The sequence below is a fragment of the Pristis pectinata genome, chromosome 19 (genome assembly GCF_009764475.1).
Source record: "Pristis pectinata isolate sPriPec2 chromosome 19, sPriPec2.1.pri, whole genome shotgun sequence".
NCBI lineage: Eukaryota > Metazoa > Chordata > Chondrichthyes > Rhinopristiformes > Pristidae > Pristis > Pristis pectinata.
The window spans coordinates 39,586,649-39,602,484 of record NC_067423.1 but is presented as its reverse complement, the minus strand read 5'-3'; the positions used below and the strand labels follow the sequence as shown (position 1 = coordinate 39,602,484).

Genomic DNA, 15,836 nt, shown 5'->3' with positions numbered 1-15,836 from the left:
ATTTGGGGTGAGATGTAGGAGGATTAGAGGGGATATGAGGAAGAATTCTTTCCACCAGAGGCTTGTTGCAGTTTGAGAGGGTGATGGAGGCAGGTACCCTCACAGCATCCAGAGAAACACTTGACTGACACATTTTGGTGTCAGTCTCAGGGTTTGCTGTATCTTGGTAGCCAGTGGTGATATTCACTTCTTGTTTAAAGAACTAAACATCTGGACTAAATGCTGGTAAATGTATAGATTGGGACTTGATGGTCAGATCAGACATGGTGGGCTGAAGGGTCTGTTTCTGTGTGACTTTCCAGGTCAATATCCTCAGCATTGGGGCTCTAATTATATGATGGTTGGGCCACATTTTTGGGATACCTGACACTAGGCTCCCAGAGGAGATATTCTACTCCGTGGCAACACACAAAAAGTGCTGGAGGGACTCAGCAGGTCAGGCAGCATCCATGGAGGGAAATAAACAGTCAACTTTTCCGGTCAAGACTTCATCAGGACCGGAAAGGAAGAGGGCAGAAGCCAGAATAGGAAGGTGGGGGGAGGGGGAGGAGCGCACGCAGGCAGGGGATAGGTGAGTCCAGGGGAGAGGGGGAAGGCAGGTGGGTGAGGGAGGTGGAATGAAGGAATGATGTGAGAAGCTGAGAGGCGATAGGTAGAAGAGGCAAAGGGCTGAAGGAGGAGGAATCTGGTCGGAGAGGGCAGTGGACCAAGGAATAAAGGGAAGGAAGTGGGGAGGAGAGGAGATGGGCAGGTCATGAGGGTGGGGGGAGGGGAAAGGGAAGGGGTGAGAGAGCCACAGGAGTGAGGGAAAACGAGGGGGGAAGGGGGGAAGGAAAGAGGAGAGGGGTTACAGGAAGTTAGAGAAATCGATGTTGAGGCCGACAGGTTGGAGACTACCAAGGCGGAATATGAGGTGTTGTTCCTCCAACCTGCATCTGGCCTGAATTTAGCAGTAGAGGAGGCCGTGGATAGACATGTTGGTATGGGAGTGGGATGTGGAACTGAAGTGGGTGGCCACTAGGAGATCCTGGCTTTTGCGGAGGACGGAGCGAAGATGCTCGACAAAGCGGTCACCCAATCTGCTTCGGGACTCACCGATGTCGAGGAGGCTGCACTGGGAGAATCAGATGCAATAAATGACACCCGCGGATTCACAGGTGAAACGGTGCCTCACCTGGAAGAACTGTCTAGGCCCTGAATGGTGGTGAGGGAGGAGGTGTAGGGACAAGGGACAAGATGGCAAGAGATTTCCAGGAGGACAGAGAAGGTGTTTCAATGATGTTCTCAAAGCCTCCTTGAAAAACCATAGAACCATACAGCACAAAACAGGCCCTTTGGCCCACCATGTCGTGCTGTCCATCAAACCACCCTCACACTATCTAACCCTTTCCTCCCGCATATCCCTCTATCTCACATTCCTCCATGTGCCTATCCAACAAACTCTTGAACCTGTCCAACGTATCTGCCTCCACCACCACCCCAGGCAGTGCATTCCATGCACCAACAACTCTCTGGGTGAAAAATCTCCCCTGAACCTCCCACCCATAACCTTAAAGCCATGCCCTTTTGTCTTGAGCATTGGTGCCCTGGGAAGGAGGCACTGACTGTCTACTCTATCTATTCCTCTCAATATTTTATACACCTCTATCATGTCTCCTCTCATCCTCCTCCTTTCCAGTGAAGAAAGCCCTAGCACCTTAAGCCTCTCCTCATATTCCATATGCTCTAATCCAGGCAGCATCCTGGTAAATCTCCTCTGTACCCTCTCCAACGCCTCCACATCCTTCCTGTAATGCGGCGACCAGAACTGAACACAGTACTCTAAATGTGGTCTAACTAGAGTTTTGTAAAGCTGCATCATCACTTCGCGGCTCTTAAACTCAATCCCACGACTTATGAAAGCTAACATCCCATAGGCCTTCTTAACTGCTCTATCCACCTGTGAGGCAACTTTCAGTGAACTGTGAATATGAACCCCCAGATCCCTCTGCTCCTCTACACTGCCAAGTACCTTGTCATTTACCCTGTACTCTGCCCTGGAGTTTGTCCTTCCAAAGTGTACCACCTCACACTTCTCCGGATTGAACTCCATCTGCCACTTGTCAGCCCAGCTCTGCATCCTATCAATATCCCTCTGTAAGCTCCGACAGCCCTCCACACTATCCACAACACCGCCGATCTTAGTGTCGTCCGCAAACTTACTAACCTAGCCTTCCACCCAAAAAATGTAACATCCTCAATGACTCTTTGGGATCTCTGGTCTATGACTGTCCAAAATAGCAAAAAAGCATTAAGGAAGCTACTGAACAGTTTCTTCCACAGAAGCACGCAGAGACCAAGCAATAATGGCAGAACCTCTCTAACAATCCTCCCACAGCTCCTGTCCCACTGCCTTACCTGCCACTGAAAAACACACAGAACCAGAGAGGAAGCAACTCATCTTTATCCTGAGGCCCAAGATGAGTTGCTTAAGAAGAAGGGACTGGACAGTCTCAGGGTTTGCTGTATCTTGGTAGCCAGTGGTGATATTCACCTCTCTGCCACCACAGAGCCAAAGGAGCCTTCACTTTACCAGATTTTCTGTGTTTACCTCATTCCTCCATATTCCCCAATGCTCCTCTGCAATGCTGCTGTAATCAGTTACACTTATTCTGGCCACATCTTTTGTTTCCACACGTAACCCTTTATCAATTTTGCACTGGCAGCCATTTTGCCATCTGATCAGTCCTTCCTTTTCATCCCACTTTCTTCGGCTCTCTACTTAGTTACTCTCTAACATAATTCAGTTCTGACAAAAGGTCATCAGCTTGAAAGGTTTACATGTGTTGTTCCCTCTGCAGGTTCTCTGGATCTGCTGTATTTTCTGGGTTTGTAATTTTTATTCCAATAGCGTACATCTCCTGTGGGGTCTGAACATCCAGCGCTGTGTGGAAAAGCCCAGCGTCTGTGGTACGCACTGGAAGCCTAGGTACTGCCTCAACCTGTTTTTTTTAAACCCACAGGACCTGTGCCAACTGTGTCCCATCCCCACCGAGGACAACCTCTCACACATAAGAGGAAAGTGGATGACAGCTTCCACTCTAATCATTTCGATGATAAATGCAGGGCTGAACATCTTCCCAGGGAATGAGTCCGAGAAGTATGTTAAAACTGAAAAGGTAAGCAGCTTTTCCTTTACACATGTTAGCAGCTTGCTTTGCCAGTGTGATTTGGACTCTCCGCAATTTGTTTGAAGATCAGGAAGAATAGTGGTCTAGTAACTGACCTCCCCAAAAATATGTGCACTAGAATGGTCTGGTTTGGTGGGTGGAGAACCACAGCTCTTTGTCTTGCTCCTGTTGGAACGCGCTTTCCATTCACAGTTCTCTAGCGTATTAAGGCGTCTGGTGTTTTGATTTCATTTGTTAGCGCTTCATTGCAGCAAAATCCTACATTCGTAAAATTGAGTGGATCTGTACATTGGAATTGGTTTATTATTGTCATGAGTACTGAGATACACTGAAAAACTTTTGTTTCTGTGCCACCCAGGCAGATCATGCCTTGCATTAGGACATCATGGGTCCATCTCTGAAAGGGGAGCTGATTAAACTTTCACACCACTGCTGCAAGTCATTTCCCTTTGCTTATTGAGACCTGTTACCTAACTGATGTCTGCAAAGGGAGTCACTCCTAGGCATGTACAGGCTTCCAGATCTTCAGCTTATGATCTGGAGATCCAGGGGGAAGAGATGGTGAGCTGGCAGGAGATGCAATTTGTCAAGGACCTCAGTAGGACAGCCAGAGCAGAGTGAAGCACCAATGTGAGGAGCTGAATGCTAGGAGTGATTCTCCATACCTGGTCAGTGCCAAAAAAAGTTCTGAATGTCCTCACTTACATGGCCAGATTAGTCTGGATTCACTCAAGAGGCCCATCCCATAATAGCATTGTTACCCTCATTTCCCACAGTTTCAAAACTCACACAATCTTACGATAACATCTATTCCACCCAGCAACCATTTCCAGCCGTGTACTCTCACACGCACCATAGCCCTGGCACACACAGGTCCAGGGCCTGCTCCACCCACTGGGTCTGTTTCAAGCCAAGCCATCTGGGTCCAAAGCTGCTCACAGTCTTCCTCCCTGTTCATCTGATGCCCCCTCCACCAGCTTAGCAGTAGCTAGGAAGGGAGCACTGCAAAAGAATAAATGCCCCAGCAAGGGGACTTCGAAGGTGAACACAGAAGGGAAGTCCAAGTCCTAGCTAAAACATTAAATTTGTTTTTCTTTCCACGTATGCTGCCTGACCTGCTGAGTATTTCCAGCATTTTTTTTGGTTTTATTCTAATTTCTGGCATCTGCAGTTTCTTGATTATAAGTTATTTTTTCTTTTTTTTGGATTGTGAATGTTGTCATTTTATTTTTTAAACATCCTGATTGATTTATGCTTTGCTCCTGCTTTCATTTCCTTTACTCTGGGGAATACTGAGACGGCCACTGATAGGGGCAAGCCAAGATGGGATCAGAGCTTATGAGGGGAATTGAGTGAGACTTCGTTCATCAGAAACATTCTGTGCAATGCCAAATGGCGATAATGGATGCTTGATTTTGCAGGGGAACCCCTTCCCAGGCCTACTATAGTGCAGGAGTGGAAGGAGATCTACCCTTTGTGTCTTGTGGCAGTATAGGAATGGGAGCAGCACTCGGGACGGGAAATAATTCTTCTTGAAGGAGAGGCTGGTGCAGTTGTTCAAGTACTCAGCTTAAATTTGGTCCTATCTTCAGCGGTGGTAGGAGCTGAAGTGTTCGCTTGTGATGGGAAAGCAGCCTCCATTAGGTTATTTGTCTGTTCTCACATTGGTACTCATCAATCAGTGATGGAGTGCAATGATAGGCAGCTGCCTCAGAGGGTTCCTGGTGAAGCTGCTGCTGTCAACCTGCTGATTGAGGCAGGTCACTGTTTGTATCACTGCGTTTGGGACAGTACTTGTAGAAGCAAATGCATGGTGGTGGTTCTTCTGGTCGTGGCAGAAGTCACATCGTCCACTGCGATGGAGAAAAGCCTTGGGAAGGTAAGAAGGTAGTGCCGTCGCTGCTGCATTGACGGCGTTCCATGTGCGTTAAACATCATTCACTGCTGATCAATGCCTTGCCACAGAGTCTTGTGTTACATGAAATAGCTGGCCATGGAGCCATTCAGCACAGAAACACATCCATGCCGACCATCAGTTACCCATCTAGACTGATCTTATTTCTAGCTTTTAGTCCATAGCCTTTTATGCCTTGGCAGTTCACGTGCCCAGCTAGATACTTCTTAAATGTTGTAAGAGGACCTGGTGCCACCACCCGTGTCAGCAATGGTCATTGCTACACACTAACTTGTTGGCATGATAACTTGCCACGTGAAATTTCAAAGCAACTTGGTCAGAAGCAGGTTTATTATCACTGACGTATGTCATGACATTTGTTGTTTTGTGGCAGCAGTACAGTGCAATACATAAAGATGTAAAAATGACTATAAGTTACAAAAATAATTAGTGCAAAAGAGGAATAACGAGGTAAGCAGAGGATGGTTACCTGGTGATAAGGTCAGGCATCACGGAATAGCCAGGTGGTCCTGTGATTATAATGTCACCCTTGTCTGGAGTCATGGTCATGTTGAGAGTGAAATTATAATCACAGGACCACCAGGAATCTAGTGGAGAGTGGTGACGAGGTCAGGCATCATTGGGTAAGGGAGTGAGAATCTGCCTTGGTGGGGGGGGCGGGGTAGTGGTGGTCATCAAATCTCTGATTTATGAGAGGATGTCTGCAGAGAGTCCCTCTTCCCTGCTGTTGGCCAATATTATCATCAGCATTCTCATGGCAAGGTGTGAGGAACTCTAAGGGAGCTGTACATTTCAGAAGGTGACCCTTGCAATTCACGTAAAAGGGAGCTCGGGGTGTCACTACCCGAGTCTTCAGGCAAGTCACGGTTTTTACATATCTGTGTAGCCGTGATGCCCGAGTATCCCACTTCAATGGGCAGGAGATGAATCCCTTTGAGTAGTGACCATCAGTGACATCTCTAATTTGTAAATCCAGTGTAGATTAGTTCCTGCAATTTGGAATGACCTGGCAGCAAGAAGGTTAATGACCTTGACTTCCACAGGCAGAGTAATCCTGACCAGAGGGTGTGACCAGAGCTGTACCTCTATATGGTCACAACTCTCTGTTACCACTGTCTCGGAAAACCTTATCCTCTGAGTACATTGCTCCTTGCATGCAGGGGTATTGCTGCCTGTAGGGTCTTGTAGGATAGAGTCCCTGGGAAAAAGCCTTTCTCTTCTCAGATGTGTCACAGACCCAGTGGGACTACCCATGTCAGGTACTAAGCTGAAGGTAATGTCAAAAGCTCATCTGGATGTATGCAAATACAAAACTGTATAAACTCTTGGAAAGAAAGGATTTTGCCTATATCAGACTTCTAAAGCTACAAATGGTGGTTACCCGCCCTTTTAGGTTATGCAGGAGTTGTGCTTGGTGCTGCTGTTGGATTTCCTGTGAGTGGCCTTTGCTGTTCTTTAATTAGAGATAGGCAAGAGTATTTTATTACGGAGGCCCCAAATGCGTGTTGCAAAGAGATTTACATCATCTGAGAATTACTTTGTCAATGGGATAGTGTGTCAGCAACAACTCCTCTTGCATTACAGATGCCCTTTGGTCCTGTTCAGTTATTCACTCTTGTAATGCGTAAAAAAAAACAGCTGTAATTCATCTGTCGGTTAATAAGTTTAGAGGCCACAGCTCACCAGGTGAATTGAGGTGCCGCCATTCTGACTACCCCATCAATTGTTGTGCAAGTGCAAAACATGGTTCCTACCATTTCTGGGAAATGCACAATCATAGACATGGCCCAGAATCTCCAGAACTACATCCCAAGCATTGAAAAATATCCAAGCCCTATGATCACAGCAAGTGTACCTATGCTGGGCAGCTATTTGCTATTCTCCATGATATTAAGGTACCAGCTTTCACATAACTGAGATACAGGCATAGCCTGGAATACTGCTCAAGTCCTGTCTGTACTGCAGTAGTTTGCAGTATGTCACAAACCAGCAACAAAAGAAACACACTGAGCGTGATTCAGTGTTAAAAACTATTTTATTAATCACTACTTATGATAATACGTAAAATAAAAGTAAAAATGTTAGTATGTTAGAATTCAAAAATGTTAAACCTTGAACGTTAACCCCAAAACTAAACTCGTCGTGTGTGTGTGACAAAGTCCAAAACTCCCAGTTCCGGAATGGTTCTTAAAGTTCAGTTCCGCAAGCCATAAGGTGAAACATGAGCAAGGGCTTCTTCAACAACCACCGTTGTCTGAAGATAAGATGTAGATGTAGAAAAACATAGAGAGAGTACATACAAAATCCAAATGTTCCACGATGGAACCCAAACGACACTTCAGTGTTTACTCGGTAGTGACTTCCTCACCCCAAAAACATCCGAACCGTGGTCGTCCACACATAAATACCTGTTTCCTTCTACAGGTCAGCAACAAAGTGAACTCCACCGGATTACTTCCAACTTCCATACATGGATTTCAGTGGCAAACACAGTTATTGTTTCTCATCCATCGATAGAGAAAACAAGCAGGCTGGTGTCTCTCTCCCTTCTCTCTCTCTCTCTCCTTCTTTCTTCTTCTGACCTCTTCAACAACGTCATTACGTCCTTTATCTTCTATTGACGTAAGCACGCCCCACACACACATACACACACGCTCTCTATCTTAAAGGGACTTTCACTGAGTCCGTAACAAGTAGTTCCAGCTCCCCAGCAGAGGTATCAGAAGCATTGTCAAAAGTTGAATCAAAAATCTAAAATGATGCATTTGTTTATGCTCAGTTTGTCAAGCATCCAAGCAGAGTATCATTAGAATCCAGTGCCATGTAGCATTTGCAAGATTAATGCAGTTTTCCTGTATATATGGGGAAATACGGGAGCCCAGCACACAAACACAATAGGAAGTAATTAATGTGTGTACAGAGTCACGGCAACTGACCCAGCTCCATTTCTGGTAGGAAACAACTGAATCTAAAACAATAAATCAGTGATGATACAAACTGAGGAAACAAAGTCAACTTAAGTAGATAATACATTACATGTCTGATGAAAACCTTTGACGGTAGGCTGCAGACACCGGCAACCCTACTTAAGACACAACATGTGATTAGGTAATTACACTGCCAATCAAGCCTAGTGATTGTGTTGCTGTAAATTGAAGCACATAAATTGATTTATTCCTAATTTCTGCCCTTAAAGAAAGACACAGGGAAGAATTGCCTTAGTTTATCAAGTTCTATTCCCCCACTCCTTAATTACACTGCTCTGAGTAAATTGATATTGTTTGCAGTACATTCGGGTGCTTGTTGAAAGCCCACACTTCTCCTGCCTCATATCCAACGTACAGGCCAATACAAGAGCTGCCAGTATAGATACTGTGGAAGTTAGTTAGATATTTGTTTGTGAGTGGAGTTATGCCCTGTTAAATGTCTGATCAGGATATTCATTGAAACTGGTGGCCATCATTTACTTTTGGGCCCTGTGCACCATGTCAAAAGCTGCAGCTGCCAGTGGCTGCTTCCCGTTTAGCTTGGGACCAGGTGAAGCCGAGTTTGGGATGCCACGGAAGAAGGCAGTCCTCATCTTCTACTGCTCCTGGCCCCACAGAGCTGCTAACTGCATCAGAAGACATTTTCTAGCCACTTGTTGGGCAATTTCCGGAGACTGCTTTAAGACCTGTCAGTTAGGCTGCTCAAGACCTGGAACCATGGGGCAGGGTTGCACAGTGCAAGCCCCATCCATTGGTAGACAATCTTTGGGATCTTGGACCTCATGTTAGGACCTTGAAGTGTGTATGTGGGGCACCAACTCCCCATGTAGCATGTAGATCCAGACCAGAAACCTGTCCCTCAGGCAAAAACAGGCAAAGAAAAATGTAGAATGTCAGTCACATCTTCAAAGAAGAATAACATTGTAATGGTCTACTCATCCTTCCTCTGTGCTGGATGATTCCAACAAGGCAACTTCTTGCATTTACGTACCTTAGAAAACATCTGAGTAATAGGGAATAAGCTCAGACTGGGCAAAACACAGGTAGGGTAACCAAAACAGGGAATGGTCTGAGGCAAGAGCAGATGTAAGGTATGGTTAATAGAGCAGAGTTGAGGCAAGAGTGGAAACTCTCAGCTGTGGCTGAGAGTGGAAAGGAATGCAGAGTAGTTTTTTGCCAGAATATAATGTTCCTGAGGGGAAACTGCAAATGGAGGAGATCAAAGGATTGTGTTCAGTATATTGTAGAAGGTACTGCAAAATGTACTTTGGAAAATGCAAGTTGGCAATGTAAATTGGTGATGTTAATTGGTAAAGAGTTGTAGGGATGTTGAACTAAGCAGAGTTCAGACTGGTTACAATTTGCTCTGCTTTTAATTTTGATTTAAGTAATCAAATGACAAACGTGCAGAAAAAGGGCTGGGATACAGCACAAGTGAGAAGAGGCAGAAAGGAATAATTTGTAAGGTTATTATGGATAAAAAGCCAGGGTGTGCAATTAAATTGGGCAGTTCTTAATAAAACTAGTACTGGTGTGATGGACCTTACCTGGAGAATATGCAAGGAGTGGAAGGTAATGGCTTTAAAGCTGATGAGAGAGCAAGCATAAAGGCTAGTTCCAGGTCAGGTTGAATTGTCAGTAAAATATAAAATTTACAAAACCTTGTTAAGACCTCAGTTGGAGTGCAGTTCTGGTCATCACCCTACAGGCAAGATGTGGTAGCACTGGAGAGGGTGCAGAGGAGATTCACCGGGGTGTTGCCTGAGACGGAGTGTTTCAGTTACGAGAAGAGACTGTTCTCACTGGGATATCGTTAAGGGAAAAGTTTCCTGCAGTCTATCCCATCAGAGGTCGATAAAACCAAAGGAGATAAGATTTAGGGCATGGTGTAAGAAAGTTAAAAGGGATCCAAGAGGGACCTTCATTACCCAGGGAATGGAGAGTACCTGGAATACACTGCCCAAGAGAATGATGGAAGCAGTCACAGACAGCATTTTAGTATCTAGATAAGCACTTAAATAGCCTAGGTATAGACAGCTGTGGTCTAAGTGCTAGAAGATGGGATTAATATAGATGGATACCCATTGGTCAGTACGGATATGCTGAGGCAAATGAGCTGCTTCCATGCTGTACGACTCCCTGGATTGCTTTAAAAGGTGATTAAAAATGCCCCAGATTATCAATCTAAAAATATTTCTACCACAGAACAAGCAACTGGAGCAAGAAACGTACACAGAGATGGCCCTGGTGACCTCTGCAATAGCCTTCAAATGGAGCAAGTGGAACTTGTACTCTGAGCAGGAAGAAATAGTTCTTCAGGTAAATATAACAAATAACTTGCAATTATCTGGCACTTTAACTCAGCAAAACATCCCAAGGTAATTAATTGACACCAACCCAAAAGGTGGATATTACCATTGAAATATACTAAAAATAATCTGAATGGTTTACTGCTCTCCTGTTACTTTAAGATATTTAACCATACATTAGGACATGGTATCATTGATTCCACTGCATTTGTTCTATCACAATAACTTGGATGTTAAATGCCCCCCATGCAGCACCGATGGTGTGTGGAAGGGGGTTAAGATCAGGGCAAGTGCAGTTAATAACCTAAGGTTGCAATAGTGCTGCTGGTGCCATTGCATCTGACCAGCTAAGTCTCCTGCTACAGGTAGACAAGTTTTACATTCTGATGCTGTAACCCAGTGATATAATGATGATTGGAGATAATAGTGGAGATCAGAATCTGACCCTACCCTCATATCATGGAGGGAGACCATGACTGGTCATAAGAAATCTGAGCATCTTCTGAAGGAAAAGACCTCCTACCCTGAGCCAAGAGATCCTGGGTCTCCCCACCCTTTGGTGTACTGGCATTGATTATCCAAGACCAGCAGCAAGATTGTCAGAGACCATAAGCTTTGTGTTCCTTGCACCCTAAGATTCTTGGTACAATTTCTGCTCCTGCAGACCGGCACCAACTCCACTCCTGGCACTTCTGTGCCACAGTGCTGTTATAGTCAAGTCCAGAGTTTAAACTGGGCCAAGTCCCAGCAGGGAGGGTATGGATCTCCCATGCACACACAGACTCACAAAGAGGTCAGCATATCAGCATCACGCAACTGAAAATTTACCAGACTGCACGATGTTCAAATCAATCCATTTCTTAATAAAACACCTACATTAAATTTACTCATATAATGCAGATAAATACAAGTGGGTTTTAGATTGGGCTTCCAGTGTTTAAACTGGAGGGAGAGGACAAAACTAAAGTGAAAGCAAGCCCATCACTTCAAGTTAAAAGTGTACAAGACTTCTGATGGCATTTTGAACAGATGCATTCAATCCACACAAAAAAAAACTGATGCTGTGGCCCTGGTTTGGATGATTTTGCAGAATGGAAAACATGCATTTTCTTCTTTTGATCCACAGGCCTATGAAAATCTCACTGAAGAGACGATAGCAGAGGATAGCTGGTCTCTTTACTTGTTACGTCCAGAGAGGTCGCAAAAACTGAAGATTAAGGAATCCAGTGAAGAATGGACAAAAGAAATTGCCGAGAACACAGACCTTTACTCCAACTTGTACCACATGATGAAGGGCCAAGCCAGCGATACTGCTAAGGAGAGGATTCTAAACACTGATCACCTCTTTTTCACTAACGTGTATGAAATTCTACAAGCCACCAAGTTGCTGTCAAACACAGTGCCGGTCAGCTGAAGACTTTATTGAGCAGTATTTCCACAGGAATGTCTAAGATATCAGGTTTACAGATACATTTTCACATTATTGCTTTTCACATTCAAACTTATCTATTAAAAATCATAGCAATTGGGAACTTTATCTGCACCCAAAATACCTTACCTGTTTTAGTGACTAATTTTGCCTAACAGGCAAAATATTAGAGTTGAATAGCTGATGTAAAAAGTTAAAGATTTTCTAAATGTAGAAACAATTCAGCAATCCAAAAAAAAAAATGAGTGTTGTCCAATACTTAATGCTATTTTTTATGTGACACGATTTGTCAAGATTAAAATTTTTAAACAATATATTTTAATTAAAAACAAGCAACTGGTCTATTGAACCATTCTCAGTGAAGCGTCAACAGGATGCTGAGAGCGACAACCCAATGTCTATTTGCGTTGCTGATTATACTGGGGGCTGACCATTGTGCTGAAGTCCTGTGTAAGGCCATAGAAATTGTTGAATTGCTTTCCAAGAGTCCCCAGTGCCCACGCCAGCTGCATCAACAGATGTGTGTAAAGACCAGCCAATGAGGAAGCTGCCCAAAACACTGAGCGAGAATAGTAGTATAACTGGCAGCCATGGTCCCCTGTTGCTTTTGGAAAAGGAGTTCCACAATTCAGCCAGGTGAGGCGATAGCCCTTTGTTTCTGGGGGGGGAAAGAAAATGCAAAGGTTGAGCCATTTCATACAAACACCTACCATTATGTTTTACTCAGAAATCTGTTTAAAGGTCCAGATCAATAGGTTTGCAAAAAAAAATAAAGAGGTTACATAGAAGTTGCAAAGAAGATTTACCAGAACATTGCCAGGACTTGAGGGGCTGGGCAGGCTAGGACTATTCCTGAGAACATAGGGGTGATGTTATAAAACCATGAGGGGCACAGATAGGGTGAATGCACACAAGTCTTTTTCCTAGAGAAAGGGAACCAAAAACTGGAGGGCATAGGTTTTGGGTGAGAGGGGAAAGATTTATAAGGGACCAGAGGGGCAACTTCTTCACACAGAGGGTGGTGCGTATATGGAACGAGCTTGCAGAGAAAGTAGTTGAGGCAGGTACAATAATGATCTTCAAAAGACATTTGGATAAGTACATGGATAGGAAAGGTTTAGAGGGATAATGGGCCAAACAGTGGACACCTCGGTCGGCATGGACTAATTGAGCCGAAGGGCCTGTTTCTGTGTTGTACTACTCTAATGACTTCAGGTTCTGAGGTTATGTAGATATTTAAGTGACTATTATCATAACTTGTGTTCCAATGAGTGGCCTGAATTCAAAATACTAATCCAGGCTTTTCTTTGGAGATGCTGACAGACCCGTCGTGCTTTTGCAGTTTAAAATCTCCACCTCACATCTACAGGAATGTAGACTGAACCATCAAGAGCACATCATCATCCCCTAGTTAGATACGTAGGTCCATGGCAAAGACAACATGCAGAGCCTGGGAGAGCTGGGTGAAAAGTGGATGACCATGTACAAAGTGTTCTCAGAATTGCTGCTGCAACATAGAAGCAAAGCTATTGCTCCCATTCTCCATCTCTCCCAGCAGAATTTTCAGTACATCAGAAATGGGCTGCTGGCATTTGCAAAAATCCTACGAGAAAAGAGTCTTTCGTAATGCTGTTGCTCATCAGCTCCCATTAGAACAACACTGCATTCATTCTGCACCATATAAACTCAAAGCAGATGCTTTGCAGGAGAGTTTAATCAATGAAATTTCACACTGAACCATAAAGATATTCAATGACCAAAGACCTGGTCAAACCCATAGGTTAGACAGGGCAACTTGAGATGTAGAGATTAATGGAGGAAATTCCAGAGCCGAGGACCTAGAGAGCAATGAAACTGAGACACTTTTCTAGGAAAACCTACCATCACGGATCTACGTGAGGAAGACTATTTCCTCCTAGCTGCAGCTAATTTCCACCCCCACCCCCCCCCCCCCCCCCGGGGCAAGAAATGCAGCAATGTAGGCACTGCATTGAAAACTTGCTATGACATTGTAATCAATTAAACAGTGCATATGGCAACTTTTGCAGTGTGGGACAGGGGTCATATTATGTAATCCAGAGACCAGAATTCAAATCCACCATGGAGCTGGAGAATTTAAATGCAGATTAATAATATACAATTGGGGCTGGGGAGAACTAAACACATCAACTTGTCTCAGTAATGACACCCATGAGAACAGACTGCCATGACACCCATAAGAACAGACTGCCGTAAAATCCATTGAGTTCACTAATGCCCCATCAGCAGACAAAACCTGCCATCCTTACCCAGTCTGGCTTACTTACATCTCAGACTTGCTCCATGTGGTTGACTCTCAAATGCTCTCTGAAGTGAACTATCAAGCCACTCAGTTGCACCAATACTTTAAGGATGGAAGATAAATTACTGACAATGGCCAGATCCCAAAAATGCAGATTAAAATAAAAGTCACCTACATGGTCCTCACAGTAAGTGGTAAGTATTGTAGGACAGAGGGACCTAGTGGTACAAGTACATAGTTCCCTGAAAGTGGTGACATAGGACACATTTGACACACCGGCTTTCATCAGTCAGGGCACTGAGCACAAGAGTTGGGACATCATGTAACAGCCGTATAACATGTTGGTGAGACCACACGTGGAGTGTTGTGTGCAGTTCTGGTTGCCTGGATACAGGAATGATGTCATTAAGCTTGAAGGGGAGCAGAAAAGATTCACAAGGATGTTGCTAGAACTGGAGGGCTCAAGTTATAAGGAGAGACTGGATAGCCTGGAACTTTTCCCCATGGAGCGAAGGAGGCTGAAGGGTGACTTTATAGAGGTTTTAAAACAAATTGTGAGGGGTGTAGATAAGGTGGACGGTCACAGTCGTTTCCCCAGGGTGGGGGAGGCTAAAACTAGAGGGCACAGGCTTAAAGTGAGAGGGGAAAGATTAAAAGGGACCTGAGGGGCAACTTTTTCCACACAGAAGGTGGTGGGTCTATGGAACAAGCTGCTGGGGAGATGGTAGAGACAGGTATAATTACAATGTTTAAAAGACATTTGGACAGGTACAGGGAAGGTTTAGAGGGATATGGGCCAAATGGGACCAGGTCAGGTAGGCACCATGGATGACTTTTGGGCCTGTTTTCCTTCTGTATAACTCTACAACTGTGGCAAGACCATGGTATTTCATTGCCAGTAGCACATGGACAAACAGGCCCTTTGCACAAACTCAGACCCTCAGCATGTCCGATTGTGGCTCAAAAGTCCAGTGCCACAGGGATCAGTATTAGGACCTCAACTGTAGATGATCTATATTGAAGACTTGGATGAAGGGCCTCTAGTATACTGTAGCAAATTTAGGTTAACAAGTTGGGAGGAGGACAGAGCATGCAAAAGGGGGACATAGATAGGTTCAGTGAGTGGGCAAGAAGTTGGCAGATGGAGTATAATGTTGGCAGTGGTGAGGTTATCCACCCAGGAAGGAAAATGAAAGTTATTTAAGCAGACTTATTACAGGCTTACATTATTTAAGACAACAAAATATTGCAGTATAAAGGAATCTGGGAGTCCTAGTACATGAAACAAGAATATAGCAAGCAGGTACGACAGGTAATTAGGAAGATCAATGCGAAGTTGGCCTTTGTAAAGTTGCATCAGTTTTTTTTATATACTCCATACACAAAGTGCTGGTGAGAGCGCAGTTGGAGGACATTGTAGTTTTCTCCCACACCAAGACAGCCCTGCAATGGAGGGACAAGTCCTGGGGTGAAGGGGATGATGCATGAAGGTTTGAGCCCACGCTCATTGGAGTCTAGAGGGATGAAAGTGATCTTAATGAAGCACAAGACTCCGGAGGGAGAAATCAATGGGATTGAAGCCAAGATGTTGTTCCTGTTTCCTTTCCCAGAGGGGGTATCTAGAAGTCAGGGGCATTGTTTCACAATAAGGGATTGCCCATTTCAGATAAAGGAATAATTTCTGAGATCCTTCAATCTTTGGAATTCTTTACCCGACAGAGTTTTATGTTTACTCGGCAGAGATT

At 44.5% G+C, this 15,836-nt stretch overlaps 2 protein-coding genes across 9 annotated transcripts in view; one reads left to right on the top strand and one right to left on the bottom strand.

The window, feature by feature from the left end:
- The window catches only part of dnai7 (dynein axonemal intermediate chain 7), a 69,138-nt gene extending 57,343 nt beyond the window's left edge, over positions 1-11,795 (top strand). The window contains exons 13-15 of the mRNA XM_052034169.1: positions 3,003-3,158; positions 10,278-10,391; positions 11,508-11,795. Coding sequence (XP_051890129.1) covers positions 3,003-3,158; positions 10,278-10,391; positions 11,508-11,795 — 558 coding nt within the window. The remainder of the gene's footprint in view (positions 1-3,002; positions 3,159-10,277; positions 10,392-11,507) is intronic.
- lrmp (lymphoid-restricted membrane protein) overlaps positions 11,768-15,836 on the bottom strand; it is a 147,772-nt gene continuing 143,703 nt past the window's right edge. For 2 of the 8 annotated variants that reach the window (XM_052033463.1, XM_052033464.1), the window contains exon 39: positions 11,833-12,468. In XM_052033463.1, the coding sequence (XP_051889423.1) occupies positions 12,225-12,468 (244 nt within the window). In that variant the 3' untranslated portion in view covers positions 11,833-12,224. Of the gene's footprint in view, positions 12,469-15,836 lie in introns of all 8 variants that reach the window. The other 6 variants (XM_052033465.1, XM_052033469.1, XM_052033470.1 and 3 more) reach the window with 6 other exon arrangements.